The 17,711-nt window shown below is 36.8% G+C and overlaps 1 protein-coding gene across 2 annotated transcripts in view; it reads right to left on the bottom strand.

Annotated features, from left to right (window-relative positions):
• ACAP2 (ArfGAP with coiled-coil, ankyrin repeat and PH domains 2) overlaps nucleotides 1–17,711 on the bottom strand; it is a 156,359-nt gene that overhangs the window by 89,864 nt on the left and 48,784 nt on the right. For both annotated transcript variants that reach the window (XM_043873743.1, XM_043873744.1), the window contains exons 2-4: nucleotides 10,062–10,119; nucleotides 1,324–1,443; nucleotides 501–554 (exon numbers count right to left, since the gene is read on the bottom strand). In XM_043873743.1, coding sequence (XP_043729678.1) covers nucleotides 501–554; nucleotides 1,324–1,443; nucleotides 10,062–10,119 — 232 coding nt within the window. The remainder of the gene's footprint in view (nucleotides 1–500; nucleotides 555–1,323; nucleotides 1,444–10,061; nucleotides 10,120–17,711) is intronic.

The raw sequence follows: 17,711 nt of genomic DNA on the forward strand, positions 1-17,711 counted from the left end.
ATAAAGGCATTTCATCACATTCCAAAAGTAATATATATCCCTCGTTCTTAAAGATCTGTCCTCATATCTTAAACACACACATAAATTGCTCAAAGAACACAACAGTCTTTAATATTAGCAACTTATTAGACAAAGGGGATATATTTATAATTAAAAGAAATAGCCAAATTTAGAATTTTGACTTGTACATCTGTCTTTCTTCTTGAAATAACTGCTTAAAAATTTACAAAGGCACAACTTAAAAGAGAAAAAATTAACTTTTATGAGTGTGCACTTCATTGAAACTAAAGTTCACTATTACAGGATGGGAAATAATACACATATATAGTTCCATCTTTTCTCTCTCACACACACACGCATTTTAGATCCACCCAACTAAAAAGTTGCTAATAAATCAAAGTCTGTGAATTCCAACTTAAGTAATTCTATAAAATACTGCCACCAAAGAAAAGTAATAAACATTACCATGGCCATAATAACCCCTACTTACTAACACTTACTGTGTGAAAATTTATCATTTCTTGAAGACTGTCAGAAAATTTGGTCAAACTTGTCTATGAGAAAGAAATCAAAAGAAAACCAAGTCATTTAAGAGCTACTAATATACACTGGAAAAACATAATTTCAGCATTTGTGACAGAAAGATCAAGTTACAGTGTAAACAGTAACATTTATTTCTCACTAGGACAATCTCACTATTTCTCACACATGGTCTGCATAGAAGTCTACAGGTAGTAACATAAAACTCAAGAACAAAGAATTAAACTGCCTATCAATACTATTATACTAACTAATTAAAATGGCATATATAAACCTAAAGGTTAAAAGTGAGAGTATCAAGACTGTGCCCATTTAGGTATCTATGCATCACATAATTACCAAATTTCACCATTTTTTTCACTAGCTATTATTCCTCATGAAAGAAACATTATAATACCACATAATATAGCAAGGGGTCTAAACTAACACAGCTAGTTGACCAGAACTTTCCTATGCAGCCCCCCAAATGTACAGTTAGATACTAGTCTTAAGTTAATGTTCTCTACTTGCACTAATAAACATGATCCTACCCTACCTGCTCAGGTGCCCTTCTAGATGCTTCAGCTCACCTAGCAGCAAGTATGCTAAACAGATATTTACAACATAGATCAACCATCACCTTCTAACGTCCTAAAACACAGGATTATATAAGATAGCACCAATAGGTGATAGCTTTTCCACTTCTGATTTTAAGGACCACCACTATTATTAATAAGGTAAATAGATATAGTTATTTGATAATATGTTGCATTTATCATTTTAACTAAGTTTAATAATACCAACCTCAACTACAGCATCATTGCTAGAATACTGTGCCAGGTCTCGAATCCCATTCATGAACTGTTTATTTGCAACACAAAAGGCTTTTCCAGTATCAATCATTGCAATACACAGTTTCACAAGCTGAAAAAGAAACACATTGTATAACTGAAAATATTTTTTTAATTAATTGAACAAGTATTATCAATAACGACATGAGTATGCCTAGTTAAGATTACAGTTCATCAATAAATCGAAACCAAATGAAAAGTATTCTTTTTTTCCCCTTTGGCTTATAAAGTAAATCATAAGAGAGCTGTATCAAAAAAAAAAAAAGATGACCTTTCACGATGCAGAGGGTGTCTTATAACACGAACCACCAATCAAGTTAATTTTTAATTTTATCAAGTTAAATTCAACCCTATAATTTAACTCCACAAAAATGTATTAAGCATCTCTTGGAAGGAATAAAAGGAAACTTAGGCAGAGCAAGCAGTTTGACAAATGAATTTTAAAAACACTACTGTGGTATGGTGGAGGAAATGGAAGTAAACTGGTATTGTGGGTAAGTCATGCTGGTCATTTCAGTATCAGACTTATCAAAGCAGAAGTGATTAATCAACCATATTTCTCCAATGCCAACCATTCTAGGCACTATACTAAATCTTAGAACTGAGCTTCTCTCTCTGTTTCCCCACTCCCTCTTTTTCTCTTTCCCTTTTTAATCTTTCTCTTTTTCCTTTCCATTTCTTTTCTTTTTCTAGCCCTTCTTTTTTCTTTATTTCACACAAAACATCTTCTTTAAGCAAACAATATCTTGGGTGAAAGTTAAACATAATAAAGATAAAAGTGGAGCTGATCTAGAAGAAGGAAGGGTAATGACAGCATGGGAAGTGGGGTCACCAAGAAGAGGATAAACAGCTCAGGAAAACTTTAGAAGACAACACAAGGATCTCAGGAGTATAATTTAAAACTGTTATCCTAGAATCTGGAGCAACGTTAAGTGAAAAAAAATCTCTGTTCTAATCTGTTCTACTAATTCTGTTCTAATTCTCTGTTGTAATTCTCCAAACTAGGCTCCAACAGTATGTGAATCAAGAGCTTCCAGATGTTCAAGCTGGATTTAGAAAAGGCAGAGGAACCAGAGATCAAATTGCCAACATCTGTTGGATCATCAAAAAAGCAAGAGAATTCCAGAAAAAAATCTACTTCTGTTTTATTGAATATGCTAAGGCCTTTGACTGTGTGGATCACAACAAACTGGAAAATCCTTCAAGAGACAGGAATACCAGACCACCTTACCTGCCTTGTGAGAAACCTGTATGAAGGTCAAGAAGCAACAGTGAGAACGGGACATGCAACAATGGACTGGTTCCAAATTGGGAAAGGAGTACATCAAGCCTGTATATTGTCACCCTGCTTATTTAACTTATATGCAGAGTAAACCATGGGAAATGCCAGGCTGGATGAAGCACAAGCTGGAATCAAGACTGGCAGGAGAAATATCAACAGCCTCAGATATGTAGATGATACCACCAATATGGCAGAAAGCAAAGAAGAACTAAAGAGCCTCTTGATAAAAGTGAAAGAGGACAGTGAAAAGGCTGGCTTAAAACTCAGCATTCAAAAAGCTAAGATCATGGCGTCTGGTCCCATCACTTCATGGCAAACAGATGGGGAAACAATGAAAACAATGACAGACTTTATTTTCTTGGGCTCCAAAATCGCTGCAGATGGTGACTGCAGTCATGAAATTAAAAGGCGCTTGCTCCTTGGAAGAAAAGCTATGACAAACCTAGACAGCATATTAAAAAGCAGAGACATTACTTTGCTGACAAAGGTCCATATAGTCCAAAGCTATGGCTTTTCCAGTAGTCATGTATGGATGTGAGAGTTGGACTATAAAGAAGGCTGAGTGCCAAAGAGCTGATGCTTTTCAATTGTGGTGTTGGAGAAGACTTTAAAGTCCCTTGGACTGCAAGGAGATCAAACCAGTCAATCCTAAAGGAAACCAACCCTGAATATTCACTGGAAGGACTCATGCTGAAGCTGAAACTCCAATACTTTGGCCACCTGATGTGAAGAGCTGACTCATTAGAAAAGACCCTGATGCTGAGAAAGACTGAAGGCAGAAGGAGAAGGGAACGACAGAGGATGAGATGGTTGGATGGCACCACCGACTCAATGAACATGAGTCTGAGCAAGCTCCGGGCGATGGTGAAGGACAGCGAAGCCTGGTGCACTGCAGTCCATGGGGTCACAAAGAGTGGGACATGGCTGAGCAACTGAACAACAAAATCCTAACCATTAGAAAAGCAGGTAAATTCTATTTAGCACAAACACAACTGCTATGCTCATCAAAACCATGCAAGAGGGAACAAAGGAAGAACATCTAACCAGGACTATGGGGTTCAAAGAAGGACTCCTGCAAAAGGAAACACTTGAGAAAAGCCCTGAAGACCAACAGGAATTAGTCAATCAGATAAGGGTAATAAGACATATTTTAGGAAAAGCATGAGCTAACCCTGAAGCTTACAAGGCAGGGTAAACCAGAGACACTAAGGAGCTTAGTTCAGTGCAAAAATGTATACACGGGCCAGATCAGGAAAAACACGATGGGCAAAGCAAAGGTGTTCACATTTTATATGAAAGGAAATGGGAAACAATAAAGACACCCTACATCTTAGAAGCATGGCTTAGGGCATCTCTCTTTCAAACAGAGGATGATGGCTTTACATTAGAAAAGAGGACAATTTAGAGATGTAGAGAGCGAAAAGAGAGAGATGGCTAAAGCAAAGTCTTTCTCAAAGAAGTTAAGTCTGGAAGTGCATAGGAAAAGGGGTGCTTTTATCACTCAAATGGGTGTGTGTGTGTGTGGAATGGATTAAGGACAGATTCTGTTAAGTTTCTAGATTAAAAGCAAGAAATAAAAATGTTCCCCTCAAAAGGAAGACACAAGTTCCTCTACTAAGAATGAAGAATAAGCTGGTAAATCTTGAGAGAACAGTGAATATAAGAGCTGCTAAAGATGAATGCTCAAACTACCACACAATTGCACTCATCTCACATGCCAGTGAAGTAATGCTCAAAATTCTCCAAGCCAGGCTTCAGCAATACGTGAACCGTGAACTTCCAGATGTTCACACTGGTTTGGAAAAGGCAGAGGGGCCAGAGATCAAACTGCCAACATCCGCTGGATCATCAAAAAAGCAACAGATTTCAAGAAAAAACATCTATTTCTGCTGTATTGACTATGCCAAAGCCTTTGACTGTGTGGATCACCACGAACTGTGGAAAATTCTTCAAGAGATGGGAATACCAGACCACCTGACCTGCCTCTTGAGAAACCTGCATGCAGGTCAGGAAGCAACAGTTAGAACTGGTTATGGAACACAGACTAGTTCCAAACAGGAAAAGCAGTACGTCAAGGCTGTATATTGTCACCCTGCTTATTTAACTTATATGCAGAGTACATCATGAGAAACGCTGGGCTGGATAAAGCACAAGCTGGAATCAAGATTGCTGGGAGAAGTATCAATAACCTCAGATATGCAGATGACACTACCCTTATGGCAGAAAGTGAAGAAGAACTAAAGGGACTCTTGATGCAAGTGAAAGAGGAGAGTGAAAAAGTTGGCTTAAAGCTCAACATTCAGAAAACTAACATCATGGCATCCAGTCCCATCACTTCATGGCAAATAGATGGGGAAACAGTGGAAACAGTGGCTGACTTCATTTTTGGGGCTCCAAAATCACTGCAGATGGTGACTGCAGCCATGAAATTAAAAGATGCTTACTCTTTGGAAGATGACCAACCTAGGCAGCATATTAAAAAGCAGAGACGTTACTTTGTAACAAAGGTCCATCTAGTCAAGGCTATGGTTTTTCCAGTAGTCATGTATGGATATGAGAGTTGGACTATAAAGAAAGCTGAGCACTGAAGAATTGATGCTTTTGAACTGTGGTGTTGGAGAAAACTTTTGAGAGTCCCTTGGATTGCAAGGAGATCCAACCAATCCATCCTAAAGGAGATCAGTCCTGACTATTCATTGAAAGGACTGATGTTGAAGCTGAAACTCCAATACTTTGGCCACCTGATGCGAAGAGCTGACTCATTTGAAAAGACCCTGATGCTGGGAGGGATTGGGGGCAGGAGGAGAAGGGGATAACAGAGGATGAGATAGTTGGATGGCATCACTGACTCAATGGACATGAGTTTGGGTAAACTCTAGGAGTTGGTGATGGACAGGGAGGGCTGGCGTGCTGCAGTCCATGGGGTCACAAAGAGTCGGACATGACTGAGCGACTGAACTGAACTGAACTGAACTGGAAGATAGTAAGATAACCTGACTGAGTCTTGAAAACACTGCTTTGCATCAAGAATCCCACCAATCCGTTTCACCAAACAAGTGTGTAACTTCTCCTTAAGGACTCTGTAGCCCAGGTATGAGATAGAGAATATAGAAGATTAGACAAAGACAGTCAAAATTCTGTAGAATAGGTGCTATGAAAGGGAAATGGAGGTCTTCAGAGGAGAAATGATGATACAAAGTTAAGAGCAGACTATAAGGGTTCACAGAAATATTATACATAACAGCCAAAAAATGGAAACAACCCAAATAAATGTCAATCAACGGATGAAAAGATAAACATGGTACATCCATACAATGGCATATTATTCAGCCATTAAAAAGGATATACTAAAGATATTACAACATATACAGATGAACTTTTAAAACATTATGTTAAGTGAAAGGAGCCAGCCACAAAAGGTCAAATATGCATGATTCCATTTATTGAAATGTACAAGAATAAGCAAATCCATAGAGACAGAATGTTTATTAGTGGTTGCCAGAGCATACAGGGAGAGGAAAATTGGAAGTGACTACTAATGTGTATAGAGTTTCTTATTAGGGTAAGAGAAATGTTCTGAAATTAAGTAGTAGCAATAGTTGTACACACTGTGAATATACTAAAAAACACTGAGTTGCAAACTTTAAAATGGTAGATTTTATATTAGGTGAATTTAACCCTAATTACAAAATGATTTTTTAAAAAGTACTCTGAATAAAAAAGGGATCTGGAAGTAGACAGACTTAAAAGACTAGAGATCTAGATAAACCTGAAAAACAGAAGCAGGAGGAGTCCAAGATGAGAACTGCAAAGACCAGAGACTCCCATCAGAAAGTAAGGTATCAAAGATTATTCCAGTTTCAGAGATTACAACTTTGAGCAACAAGGCATAGCATCTGGGCGGTGAAACAGGTAACAGAATTAAAATAAGGTCACTATCACAGGAGCTGGAGAGAAAATGAATGTGTCATATAGCTGAATCAAATATATACTGCAGTTATTTGGGAGAAGGACTGACTTGGAGATAGATAAATACTTTGCCAGCTGTCAAAAGTCCTTATTAGATGACAGTGATGATAGCTGTAACTAAATCACATAACATAACCTACAAAGAAGGAAGATTTTTATCTAACAGTAAAATGAGGGGATTTTTCCTCTGTTAAAGACAATCTGTCTTCAAGACAGACCAAAGTCTGTTGAAGAGACATCACCAACATTAACGTTCATTTAGAACTTACCATGTGCCAAAGCACTTAATATGTATTAACACATCTTATTCACATAATAACCCTATGAGATAGATACTCTTATCTTCCCCATTTTGGAGACAAAGAAACTCAGACATAGCAAGGTTTAGGAACTTGCCCAAGGCCCATATGGCTTAGTGAGTGGTAGAGCCTGACTCATACATGGGCAGCGTTGTTCTAGGCTTTGTGCTCTTTCCTACTAGACTATGTTGTAAACCAAATATTACAATAATAATAATTTCAATGGAAATATATTTTTAAAATGTAAGAAATGTAAAAATGCAAGAAATAATGTAATATCTGGAAAAAAAAAACTAAGTTTGATAGTAGTTGAGCTGTATCTTAAAGGGTATCTACTTAAAAAGGAGCAAGCCATTTCAGTGAGAAGATTAAACAGATATGGAAATTATACCTAGATGGCAACTATGATGCTCTGTGATGTTGCCAATGCCAGAATACCAGGCAGAATGGATAAATAATTGGACCTAGTCAAATAATGCCATTCATTCATGGAGCATTACTCATTAGAAAGATTATAACTACCGATGGCATATATTTTCAAGCAAAACAAATATAAGCTAAGTCAGCTAACTAGTTAAACCTGTCACTACCATGATTTGCAATGATATTACAGGTACAACTTGCCCTGCACAAAGTTATGAAATCACTAAATTAGCCTTAGATAATCCTTCCCCTCCACTAATGCCATCACCTTCAATAACAACCAGCTCTTGCTCCTCACAGGCCTCTTCTCTAATTGTACCTCCTCATAATTTCAGAGTAAAAATGATCAATGATAGCTTAAGAATTTGGGAAAGGGACATTATATAAGGGATCAAGATCTTAAAGTAGAGAAATATGTTTTAAAAAGTGTCAAAGTTTCCATGATGTCTTTACTGGTCCAACTCTGTTGATGTTGTTTAGTCGCTCAGTTGTGATTCTTTTGTGACTCCATGAACTATAACCCACCAGGTTCCTCTGTTCATGGGATTTCCCAGGCAAGAATACTGGAGTAGGTTGCCATTTCCTTCTCCAGGGGATCTTCCCAACCCAAGGGTTGAACCGGCATCTCCTGCTTGGCAGGAAGATTCTTTACCACTGAGCCACCTAGAAAGTCCTGGTACAGACTCAAGAAAGGGTTTAGAATTCTTAGTACTGTATAGCAATACTTTGACAGCTTGCTTTAGATTTGGACTTCTTGGTTTAAGATTCTACCGGTCTCTCAACCCCAACCAAATGATATAAAGGGGTGAAAACAAAAGATAGCTGCTCATAAAAGCAAAATCATTAACAAAATACTGTAACAGGAGTCTGTTTAGATACTTTAAATTCTGAGGTCCCCCCTGACACACAGGTTTTATTTGATTTAGATGCAAATCTACCCAGACAAAATGGATACCCTTATTGTACTACTCTGTGATTCTTTAAAAAAAAAAAAAGAAAGAAAGAAACTTTATCCTTCTATATATTCTCTCATACATCTACCAGAAAATCAAAGCTACATCTTCTGCTATCTACCTTAAGAGTTTAAAAACTTTGTTTCATAGAGTCCTTAAAAATAAATGCAATACATCAGGGTAAAATAATAATGATGATGACAACAATAACAATGATCCCATACACATAATTTTAAATAGAAAACAAGGTTTCTGAAAATATCTTTACCAAAAATTCTAACATTTATTTTTTAAAACACTTGCCTGGAAGTTTGCTAGGGTTCCTCAGAAAACTTCAAGTAGCATGTGCCCCTCAACATAGACTCAGGAGTACAGTGGCGCACAAAAAGAGCGCTGAACTAAAATAAAACAGATGGGATTCTAACCCTAGTTCTGCCTTCTCAAGCTCTGTGATTTGAACCAATTCCTCTTTACTTTCTGGGCTTTGCTACTGTCATCTAGAAAATGGAAATAATCCACTTGCCCCACCTACTTCACAGGACTATTTTAAAATTCCCAAACATACTATATATCAAAGTGCATAAAAATAACTTATTACTAAACATTTTCTGAAATTATTTTGTCTTACAAATATAACAGCTACTGCTTTATATATTTTCTATACTATTTATATTATATATACATATTTCATGATTTCAAAACATTTGAAAATCTTCAGTCTAATTAATGTATCTATATCAAAGTGCATAAAAATAACTTACTACTAAACATTTTCTGAAATTATTTTGTCTTACAAATATAACAGCTACTGCTTTATATATTTTCTATACTATTTATATTATATATACATATTTCATGATTTCAAAACATTTGAAAATCTTCAGTCTAATTAATGTATCATCACTGCTATTCAAAGTGCAGTCTATTCAACAGCATTGGTGTCACCTAAAATCTGGCTAGACAAACAGAATCTCAGATACCAAGACTTACTGAATCTGGATCTGTATTTTCACAAGAACCCCACATATTCCTATGCACAGTAACATTTGATAAGTACTGCTTTCCAAAACAATTCCATTTACAATAGTAAGTAAATAAACAGAAAATTATCTTCAGAAAAGGTATTTCAAATAAACACATTTAGTCTCCAGAAATTTTAACAATGAACAACGGTTACTTAAAATCAGAAGCCATGTCTTATTCATTCTTACATTTCTGTTATACAACAGATAACATTTCTGAGATAGAGGTCAAAAAAGAAGAGAGATTATCAATAATTAACACAGAAGATAGGAATCAATGTACATTTACCCTTGCATAGAATATGACAATTTAATATCAATTATTAAATAAATATTCAGTATTTCTGGCATTAGCTTTAAAAAATGGAATGAGTATTAAAAATTTTATGTTTGAACACAAGCAAACCCAAATATACAACCAAGAATGGTTAGGTTACATATGCTATCCATTAAGCAACAAAAAGTTATACTGCAATCTTTTTGATTGGGAAGGAAACAAACTTCCAACAGTATAAAAGATGACTAGTCAGACAGGGTTCAAATTCTTGCTCTGCCAGTTAGATTAAATTTTCAACCAACTACCTAACATCTCTAGCCTCAACTTCTGTATGTGTAAAATCGGGATAATATTAGCATTTACGTTCATGGATATAAAAGAAATCACATGACCCATCTGGCACTGTAGGCACAAATCAGTATACAAAACAAGAACTACTGTTTTAAAAAGTTAAAGTAAAATTTACCTTATCAAGTTTCAGTTCCAATTCTGCCACATCTCCTTCCACTTCTTCCAAAGCAGCCCTAGAAAAATTAAACAAAAACAAGTTAATTTGTGTTTAAATGTATACTTTACTCTTGAAAAGTCTAACTCCAAGTGAAAAAATAGGTATGGATGCTTAAAAACTACACTTCGTGTAAAGTATTAATTCCCTTAGAACAAAGTATGAATATTTCATAATCATGTGTTATAACAGATGACAGATTATTGTTTAACATAATAAGAGAACACAAGCTAATTTACTCAAAGTATTCATACCCTTCAAATTAATAACACTAGTGAAAACTATTTAGCATTAGGTTTTTAAAAACAAGCAAGAAATTTTGAAAGTTGAGCCTTACAAAACTCGTATTTCTATTCAACAAAGCATATGTAATCAAACAGCAAAGCATCCTTGGCAACCAAAAATAAAGGCTTTTACTTTTAGAAATAGTCCATAAAGATATTTATTACCCGTATTTAATACACCATTTTGTTTCCAATGTATTTTTAAAGAAATCAGCAGATTCTTTTCCCCTAGGAATGACAAAATTCTAACAGTAAAATAGTACTTGATACGCACTGTAGGGCAACATTTCCAAAATTGGAAATTAAGGGGTGAAGAAAAGCAGCAACTAAAACTTTTTAAGGATAGCAAGATTTTATACTTAAGATTTTGTATACTTAAGAAGGTGACAGAGGGGGAGGGGGGATCGGGATTGGGAATACATGTAAATCCATGGCTGATTCATATCAATGTATGACAAAACCCACTGGAAAAAAAATAATAATAATAAAAAAAAAAAAAGAAGGTGACAGAGGATGAGATGGTTGAACAGCACCATCAACTCAACTGTACATGAGTCTGAGCAAACTCTGGGAGTCAGGGAAGGACAGGGAAGCCTGGTGTGCTGCAGTCCATGGGGTTGCAAAGAGTCAGACACAAATGAGTGACTGAACAACAACAATACTTAAGAGTAAAAAAATGTTATTCATCTACTTTAAGCTATCAGTTTAATTTTCAGACAACTACTCGATTAACTAGCAACTTCACAATATCTGTTTTTTCGTTTACCAAAATTTGCTTCAAATGGATAACAGTGGGGAAGTAGCCACACAAAAACCCATTCTGAACTCTGGGCAAGAATTTCAGTTAGTGTTAAGAAGAGAAAAATAGATAAGATATAAGCTCTACTCCCAAAAGTACCCACTTAACCTCTGTGTGGCCTCTTGAATGACCATTATTATCAGCTTGTGGTCCTACTATTCTGCATATATGCTCAGTTGTTAGCCATGTCCCACTCTTTGTAACCCCATGGACTGTATGCAGCCCACCAGGCTCCTGTCCGTGGGATTCCCCCAGCAAGAATACTGGAGTGGGTTGCCATTCCCTTCTCTGGGGGATCTTTCTGACCCAGGGATGGAACCCATGTCTCTTAACGTCTCCTGCACTGGTAGGTGAATTCTTCACCACTGAGCCATCTGGGAAGTCCTTCTAATTCTCTACCTGGCAACATTTATTGAAAAAGTTTTCGATCTCCAAAATAAGAAAATTATGTAACTATAAATTACTCAGGAAAGAAATGCCAATTCTATAAAATGAAATACCCTAGCATACAGTTCAAGAAAACAAAAGGCTCTATACCTCCACAGCACAGAAAGAGAAATGCTTCTCTCCTAAACTAAAAGTTCGTCATTTTCTGCAGCAGTTTTTCAAATGACACATTATTCCCTTAGCCTAGAAAACATTTCCCCTTCACATTAACCTCGTCTCTTCACCTGCTTCTGTGTTACTCATCATTTAAACAATTCACAAAATAAAGCATATTAGTTCAAGGATATCTATTTTTTGTAAACAGGTTGAAAACCTACATGCCCAGCAATAAGAAATAATGTAAACAAATGGTGGGATCCCATCCCATCACCGAGGTAGCAGGTTTTTAAATGAGATTGATCTGTACCTACTGACATGGAAACATGTACATTACAGAGTATCACAAGGGAGGAAAAGCAATTTACAAAATTATATATAGCGTGAGTCCAATTTCTTTGCAGGGAGGCCTACTGGTATATGCATAAGAAAAAAATCTGGAAGCCTATTTACCAGTCTGCTAACTATACTCTGAAGAATGGGGATCAGAGAGCAGAAAGTGAGAAAAAGGATTTACACTTTTTATGCTTACACTTCAAGACTGTTTTAATATTTTCAATTATTTTAGATAGCATTTTAAAGTTAATAAGGGGGGGGAAGTTCTGACATCACCGTCCCAGGAGGTATGTCCTCTTGGTATCTCTATCTCTGTCTACTTCTCTCACTAGTCTGAGCTCCTGGTAGCAATACAGACACTCAAAATGTCTGCTGAGTCAAAAAAGAAACTCCACAATTAATTACTGTCAGAAACTTTCTTCATTTACACTTTTTTTTTGGCCTCACCATAAGGCTTGCAGGATCTTTAGTTCCCTAACCAACATCTGAACCCAGGCCCCCAGCAGTGGAAGCATGAGGGCCTAACCACTGGACCACCAGGGTATTCTCTCTCCATTTATATTTTTAACCTTCATTTAATTTAGCTTGATTCAATCTTCAACTTTAAGAAAATTACCTAAAATAATCAGCTTTAAGATTTGATTTTATCATTGGTTTCTACTAAACATACAGTTTGATAGAAACTTCATGTACATTCCTCAATTTTATTTCATTGTAGAATTCTATGAATTTATTTGTGAAACACTTTTAAACACCCTTCTTTAAAGAGGTAAAAGTTATGTACAAAAGTAAGACAGAATATGTGTTTTGCCTATCATTTCAGAATAAAGCTCTTTGTAACCACATATTCAAAGAATAAAAGGTTATCATGGAGGTTTCTTCAACATTTCACCTTCTCTAAGAAAAAAATCTCTGTCCTTGGTTATTTAAGATGTGTTTGTGAAAACTTGTAGCAATAAGTAAATAGTGTCTAAGGCAGCCTTATATGTTGCTGTATATCCTTAAAACTCAAATATATGGACTTTTATATCCTATAAAAAAGTCAAATATATGGAAAGAACATGGTCTGGGTTCAAATTCTGTCCTACACTCATATTTAAGGCTAAGGTATTTTATCTGGTTTTTTCATCTGTAAACTGAGTAAAGAAATACCTATTTAAAATAAAGGTTAAGAAAAGGTTAAAGGAGAGACTGTCCATATCACTGGCCACAGTACATATGTCATCACAAAAAAACTCAATCCATAAGAGCTTCCTTCTCTGCTTTCTCTTCCCTGAATTCTGAGGTGAATTTTACCTTCCTATTACTTCTACTCATAATGCAACAGAATCATTCTGGAACACATCTTTACTATACAAATGAATAAGTAAAACAATCTACACAACAATCCTTCAAACAGTGAAAGACAGACATTACTCCTTTCCAACTCTCTCAAACACTTATTGAGCATGTGAAAGTGAAAGTGAAAGCCACTCTGTCATGTACAACTCTTTGGGACCCCATGGACTATACCCTTCTCCAGGGGATCTTCCCAACCCAGGGATCAAACCCAGGTCTTCCACACTGCAGGCAGATTCTTTACCAGCTGAGCCACAAGGGAAGCCCAAGAATACTGGAGTGGGTAGCCTATCCCTTCTCCAGCGGATCTTCCCTACCCAGGAATCTAACTGGGGTCTCCTGCATTGCAGGTAGATGGATTCTTTACCAACTGAGCTATCAGGGAAGCCCTTGCTGAGCATATAATTTTTGTAAAATGTGCAAGGCATTAAAGGGAAGACATTACTGAACCTATCCCCCATAGCTTAAAATGTAATAAAATTTATTAAATTTTAAAAGTTACACATATATTATCAAAGAAAACACATGATTAAGTAGCGAAACAAGAAAACATGTAAAATAATGTTAAAAGATGGTAAAATAAAGGGCAAAAACACAGAAGGTGGTTAGCAGAGTCTCAGAGGATTATTACGAGAGGGGGTCAGCAAATGACAGCCTATCTGACAATGTGGCCCTTAACCTACCATCACGTAAACAGTAAGCTAAAAATTTTTGCATTTTTAAATGGTTGAAAAAACAAAAGAAAAATAATATCTAATGACTTATGAAAATCATATTCCAGTGTCCATAAATAAAGTTTTATGGAAACACAGTCAAACTCATCCACTGACACATTGCCTATGTAAGCTTTCACATCCTACTGGCAGAGTTGAACAGCAGGGAGAGAACATATGGTCTAAAAAGCTTAAAATATTTTTTTTTACTACTACCTGACCCTTTATGGAAAAAGTTTACTGACTCCTCACTATAAATATCAAACGCAAGAACATGGATAAAAATGCTTTTTAATACATGAATGACATCAGCTCAGTTCGGTTGCTCAGTTGTGTCCCACTCTGTGTGACCCCATGGACTACAGCACGCCAGGCTTCCCTGTCCATCACCAGCTCCCGGAGCTTGCTCAAACTCAAGTCCACCCTCATCCTCTGTGCGTCATCTCATCCTCTGTCGTCCCCTTCTCCTCCTGCCTTCAGTCTTTCCCGGCATCAGGGACTTCTCCAATGCGCGCATCAGATGACTAAAACACTGGAGCTTCAGCTTCAGCTCTTTCAACAAATATTCAGGGTTGATATCTCTTAAGATTGACTTTGATCTCCTTGTCAATCTTATCAAGCAAGGTTTGACCTTTGATCTCCTTTCAAGCTTATCAAGCAAGGTTTGATCTTCGATCTCCTTGTCACTCTTATCAAACTTGTCAAGCAAGGCTTGATCTCCTTGCTGTCCAAGGGACTTTCAGGAGTCTTCTCCAGAATCACAGTTCAAAGGCATCAATTATTTGACACTCTGCCTTTTTTATAGTTCAGCTCTCACAACCATACATGACCACTGGGAAGACAATACCCTTGACTACACAGACCTTGGTTGGCAAAGTAATGTCTCTGCTTTTCAACATACTGTCTAGGTTTGCCATAGCTTTTCTGACAAGAAGCAATCGTCTTCTGATTTCATGGCTGCAGTCACCATCCGCAGTTATTTTAGAGCTCAAGAAGAGGAAATCTGTCATTCCAACTTTTCCCCTTCTATTTGCCATGAAGTAATGGGCCTGGATGCCATGATCTTAGTTTTTTTTAATAGTTTTAAGCTGTCTCTTTCATTCTCCTCCTTTACCCTCATCATCAAGAGGCTCTTTAGTTCCTCTTTGCTTTCTGCCATTGGAGTGATATCATCCACATACCTGAGGTTGTTCCACCCATCCTGATTCCAGCTTGTAACTCATCCAGCCCAGTGTTTCTCATTATGTGTTCAGTGTATAGGTTAAACAAACAGGGTGACAGCAGACAGCCTGTCATACTCCTTTCTCAATCTTCAACCAATCAGTTGTTCCATAGGGGTTCTAACTGTTGCTTCTTGATCACATACAGGTTTCTCAGGAGACAGGTAAGATGATATGGTATTTCCATCTCTTAAGAGCTTTCCACAGTTTAATAATGATCCACACAGTCAAAGGCTTTAGCACAGTCAATGAAACAGAGGTAGATGCTTTTCTGGACTTCCCTTGCCTTCTCTATGATCCAGCGAATGTTGGCAATTTGATCTCTGGTTCCTCTGCCTTTTCTAAACCCAACATAGACATCTGGAAGTTCTCAGTTCACATAATGCTGAAGCCCAGCATGCAAGATTTTAAACATGATCTTACTAGCTTGGGAGATGAGTGAACTGTCTGATGGTTAGAACATTCTTTAGTACTACCCTTCTTGGGAACTGGAATGAGGATTGACCTTTTCCAGTCCTGTGGCCACTGCTGGGTCTTCCAGATTTGCTGACATACTGAATGCAACACTCTGATGTCATCATCCTTTAGGGTTTTGAATAGCTCTGTACAGCACAGTAATTCAGTTAAATATATTCTGTTCTTTTTCCATTATGGTTTATAACACACTATGGGCTTCCCTGGTGGCTCAGACAGTAGAGAATCTGCCTGCAACGAAGGAGACCCGGGTACAATAACTGGGTTGGGAAGATTCCCTGGAGAAGGACATGGCAACCCACTCTAGTATTCTTGCCCAAGAAATCCCACAGACAGAGGAGCCTGGCGGGCTACAGTCGATGGGGGTCAGAAAGAGTCAGATATGACTGACTAACACCTTGAATTTATAACAGGATGTGGAATGTAGTTTCTATGCTCTACAGTGGGCTTCCCTGGTAGCTCAAATGGTAAAGAATCTGCCTGCAATGCAGGAGACCCAGGGTCAGTCCCTGCTTGGGAAGACCCCGTGGAGAATGGAATGGCTACCCACTCCAGTATTCCAGTCTGAAGAATTACATGGAGAAAAGGAGGCTGGCAGGCTACAGTCCATAGGGTTGCAAAGAATCAAGCACGATTGTGCAATTAACATATATACATATGCTATACAGTGGGACGCTGCTGTTTGAATCACTATTTTTAATAATAACTTCATTCTTTTATCTATTCATGTGTCACAGTTTTTTATGATCAACTCACAAAAGAGTTAACTAAAAATAAAAACATAAAGCTAAAATGGGAAAAAATACAGCAGCAAGTATTAACACTGAGCCATTTCTAGTCACATGGTGATCACTTTGGGCTGTGAATTAAATAAAGCTCTATGAAAAGCACAAAAATAGAACTCTCCCACCCAGATAATTGTACATCTCTGATGTAGAAATAACCTTTTTTTGTTTGTTTGTTTTTATTGAAATACAGTTGATTTACAATAAACTTCTTAAACCACTGTTTTTACGAGTTTATCCATAAAAATAACTAAATAGTATGTGTGACAAGAGCATTGCATTTTCTTTAAGAAAGAAAATTATTTGAAAGAAACAGGAAGAGTAATAAAAAAATTACCCATCCATCTGAGATCCTTTTTAAAAAAAAAGACAAAAACGTTTCCACTTCAGCTTTGGCACTATGCTTAAAAGGGAATTTATAACCTAAGATTAGGTCACATGGTTGTGCAATCTAAAATGCAACTATGGGGTGTTCAAGATCACTTGTCACAGCATTAAACATGGATTTGAGGCTCTGTCATAACTACCTCCTAAAGAATTATGAAAGAGATCAAATAAAAAACTATAATGTATAGAATTTGAAACAGCTATGTTCCTTGTTTTATATAATATACATATGCTTAAAAAGCTGCATATAAACTGAATAACCATTTACTCAGAGGAGTTGCCTATATGCCTAGCATGACCTACCATTCCCAACCAATTCTTCTCAGCTCAACAGCTTTACTCACTGTGGGCAGTACTGGGCTAATCTTTGCAAAGACAGGATAATGGCAGGATGAGAGATAGCTCACTGGCCCTAGGATAACCCTATAGCTCAACAGATGGTAAAACTAGATTACCAAACTCTCCATATAATGAGATGGCTCCCCCTGGGTTTTTGACCAGAGAACACTTTTTAAAAGAAATCCTTCATTAGATTCTTTTGTAATGTGAATTGTTTTATTCAATAAGTTGAGTCCTTTATAATTGGGTCTCTGTAATATCTTTTTTTGTTAAGAGGCACTGGAATGGAGTTTTAAAAACTGTCTGGGTTTGAATCCATATTTTACTTCTTACTACCTATATGACACTGAATAAGATTTTTGTGTATAAATTTCATCTATAAAACATAGATAA

Source organism: Cervus elaphus, chromosome 19 (genome assembly GCF_910594005.1).
Source record: "Cervus elaphus chromosome 19, mCerEla1.1, whole genome shotgun sequence".
NCBI classification, from domain to species: domain Eukaryota; kingdom Metazoa; phylum Chordata; class Mammalia; order Artiodactyla; family Cervidae; genus Cervus; species Cervus elaphus.